Source organism: Sinocyclocheilus anshuiensis, unplaced genomic scaffold (genome assembly GCF_001515605.1).
Source record: "Sinocyclocheilus anshuiensis isolate Anshui unplaced genomic scaffold, SAMN03320099.WGS_v1.1 scaffold739, whole genome shotgun sequence".
Taxonomy (NCBI): Eukaryota; Metazoa; Chordata; class Actinopteri; order Cypriniformes; family Cyprinidae; genus Sinocyclocheilus; species Sinocyclocheilus anshuiensis.
In genome coordinates this window covers 1,055,361-1,058,699 of record NW_015551105.1, presented here as the reverse complement: position 1 = coordinate 1,058,699, position 3,339 = coordinate 1,055,361, and the positions used below count along the sequence as shown (strand labels likewise).

The following is a 3,339-nucleotide window of genomic DNA, read 5'->3' as shown; positions in this document are numbered from 1 at the left end:
AGAAGAGTTTGCAGAGTGTTGTGGAAAATGTTTTATTTGTGTAGCTAATGTGTATTTAAATGATTGTATGTAGGATTATCTACATTTATTTATTATACGGTAAAAAAATACTGTAATGCATAATACATTTAATGTGTATTTAAATGATTGCATATAATATTATATAATTTTATTTTACAATCATTTACATTTTTTATTATATAATAATGTAATAAAATTCACTTTGTAATAAAAGTTTAAATGATACATTGCAGTATAATTTGATTTATTACATTTTATTATATATATATATATATATATATATATAAACTGTGAAACAAATACCTGTTTAATATGCACAACCCACTGATGCTCTGTCAGAGGGTCACAAAAGTTGTAATCTTCAGGTTGTAGATCTTCGCCGAAGTATGAAACAGCCAGTTATGATATGTCAAAAGAGTGGCAAATAATTTAGAATTCAAATTGTAGCTTAAAATTTGCTAACATAAAAGCTTTTGCGTGACAGTCCCACTTTTGTTTGTGCTCTGTCCAGTTTTTACCATCATGGGTTGAGGAACCAGTCATGGAAGAGTTTTTATTCCTTTTGGCTATTCCCTTTAAACATTGATGCATTTTACAAATACCCATGGAGGTGATCTGATCTCCACACCAAGAGCATCATACTTTAAATTACCTCCACAATTTCACAGGCCTACCATAGCAACGTGTTGCTTCCTCCATAAGAAAATCTAAAGCCCTGAGCCACTGTCATCCAGATAGACGATCTTCATCCATTATAGATTAATCACCAGATACCCCAGAATTCCAGCTATGAGCAAAACCGCGGTGAAAACGATCCCTGCAAATACTTTCATCAACCCAGTTTCACCTTCCACCGTTTCTTTGGGTTCCTCCTCGCAGATCGAGATGACACCAACCGATGAATTCCCAACACTGACGGTGGATTTCAACTCGGCTCCCGCCTCTTGTTTCGCCTCGACTGCCCACGGCGCCACCTGGACCTTCATCTCCATCTCCTCCATCATCTGGTCCACCTGAGCGATCTCGGTCTCCAGCTCTTTGAGGTCCACCGTGTCGATGTTCGCGTTGGCTTCGTACTTCATGTTTTGGACGCTCATGGCCCGAGCCGCCACGGTAGTGGTGCTACCGGTCATTCCCGTCTGGATGAGGTGTCTCGTTGGCACTTTGAGAGGAAAATCCTGCCTGATCTCCAAGGATCGCTTCATGTCCACCTCCAGGAGCTCCATGCTGCTGGTGAAGAGCACCCAGAGGCGCTCGCATTCGGCTCGATCATCTTTGCTGATGCTTTTGTCCTTCAGAAGAGCCGTGAGCTTAGTCCTGTTGGCCACGGCCAGCTCCTGGGCTTTCTTTCGGGTCTTTTTAAGTTCCTCTCGGAGGTTTTGGGAATCAGATGTGCTCCCCAAAGCGATGACCAGATGCCTGTAGCAGGCTGTGACTTTGTTCAGCGCGTCCAACATGGTCTTGCATTCGTCTTTGCCCATGTTTGCGCGGTGACACGGATAAGTTTTTCACTGAAAATCCACAAAACAGCCCGAGGCTAGTGAAAAACACGCTGGATGATAGTGTCTTTTAGTTTCCACGGGAGCAGAGCAGCCATACGAGTGCACTCATCATCATCATCATCATCATCATCGCTCTCGTCATTGCAAATTCCTCACCATCCATGTTCCCTGTTGATGCTGACAGACAGCAGCAGTCGGGTTTATCACTAAATGGATCCCTAAACGGCTTTAGTTGCGCTCCCAGAGATTAGAAGGCTTCAGTATGTCCGTATGAATTTAAAACGTCGCCTCTCTTCTTCTTTTTGCGCAACGTGCATGCCATTTGAAACATAACAGGTGTTCATTTTAAAATTCCAAACAGAACGTCTACCTCTATGACGTCACAAAGGCATTCCGAGAGAGCAATGTAAACGGATTATCCGAGCGGAATGTAAACAAACGCCCGAGCTGTTCTCGTGTAATGTTTGTCGGTGTCGGTGATGATGCTGATAGTGATGGTGGTGATGGTGGTGCTGATGCTGAGATTTTCAGAAGGCAGCAGCAATCCGTTATTCGCTTGTCATCGGTGATACGAGCTTAAATACGAGTAAACGCTTGCCAGAGAAATAACCAGTCTAGCACTCACATCCTGGAAGATCAGCCAAACCTGTCGTGATTGGTTGGCCGATACCATTTGATACCGTTTTTATAGGTCTCTCAAAAGTATAAGTTTGGAGATTTGTTTTTGATAGGCTACACCAACAGCTTTGTTATAACGTGTTATATTATTTAAAAAATGCTTTCATATAACATAATATAGAATATAATAATCTATTAACCGTACTCTGCATGATACCTTTCCACAGTAAATGTTTTGTAGTGAAGGAACAGGTGGCAGTGCTACCTTTTTAAAAAAAGAACATGGAGTCCAATATTTAATCAGAGCTGATATTCATAAACCATTACACTGATGGCATGGCTGAAAAGGTCTGTATTAAATATAGTTGTTCCTTTACTAATTTAGATTCCTCTCAAGTAGTTTTGGAACACGTTACAACTTTAGCTAGTGTTGATACTGAGTGGATTATAGGGTTTATTTTGTTAACAAGCGACGCTTACAGGAGCTTTCAGTAAATGTGGGCTTTAACTGAAAATGTCATTCTTATTTTAGATGCAAACATATCATAATTAGGGTTTTAACAGCTGTGTGCCTCACAAATAGACCCCCCAAAAATAAAACATATTATATGATTCAATGTTGGTAAAGAGATGCACACTATCATTACAGAGTTCCCCTGTGAAGCATCTGTCCCATGAGGACTACAGGTGGAATGGCTTACTTTTTTTCTTTTTAACAACAGACACTCTAGAACAACAAAGCTTTTAAACAAGGAGTCTATGTAAGGTTTATTTATTAAAAAAATGTAATAAATAAAAATGTCCTGTCTATTTTTTGTCCTTTCTAGTGTCTTTTATTTTATTTTATTTTATTTTAAGCAATGCTTTTATTAACTTATGCCTAATGAATATATCACTTATAATTCTTTGACTAAAAAAGTGATGTTGCTTTAATGACCATTTCTCTCTGATCCTTAAGATTATATCATTTTGGGAGTCATTCATTCCCAGAGGAAGAATTTTCTTAACTTATAATGTTCATTCTTTAAAATGGAGAACCTGAATTGGATAAATTCTAATTTCACTAAAACTAGAAATATGATTTTAGACGACTCCAAACTAGTCTTTTGTATGTGCTGTGTCTAGCTTTGTAGGATTTTCATTTAAAGAACTGCTTTGTTTTCTATATGGGTCACTTTCACTTAATCACCATTGGTAA

General features: G+C 38.9%; 1 protein-coding gene across 1 annotated transcript; it reads right to left on the bottom strand.

Annotated features, from left to right (window-relative positions):
• Positions 1 to 291: 291 nt before the first annotated feature.
• On the bottom strand, positions 292 to 1,971 carry LOC107662858 (regulator of G-protein signaling 9-binding protein-like). The gene has a single exon (XM_016452971.1). It carries the CDS (start codon positions 1,500 to 1,502, stop codon positions 774 to 776), a length of 729 nt encoding a protein of 242 aa, XP_016308457.1. The 5' UTR covers positions 1,503 to 1,971; the 3' UTR covers positions 292 to 773.
• Between the last annotated feature and the right edge of the window lie 1,368 nt (positions 1,972 to 3,339).

Bases quoted from the DNA above. Each gene is read 5' to 3' on its own strand.
- LOC107662858 (XM_016452971.1), bottom strand. From the start codon at position 1,502: ATGGGCAAAGACGAATGCAAGACCATGTTGGACGCGCTGAACAAAGTC.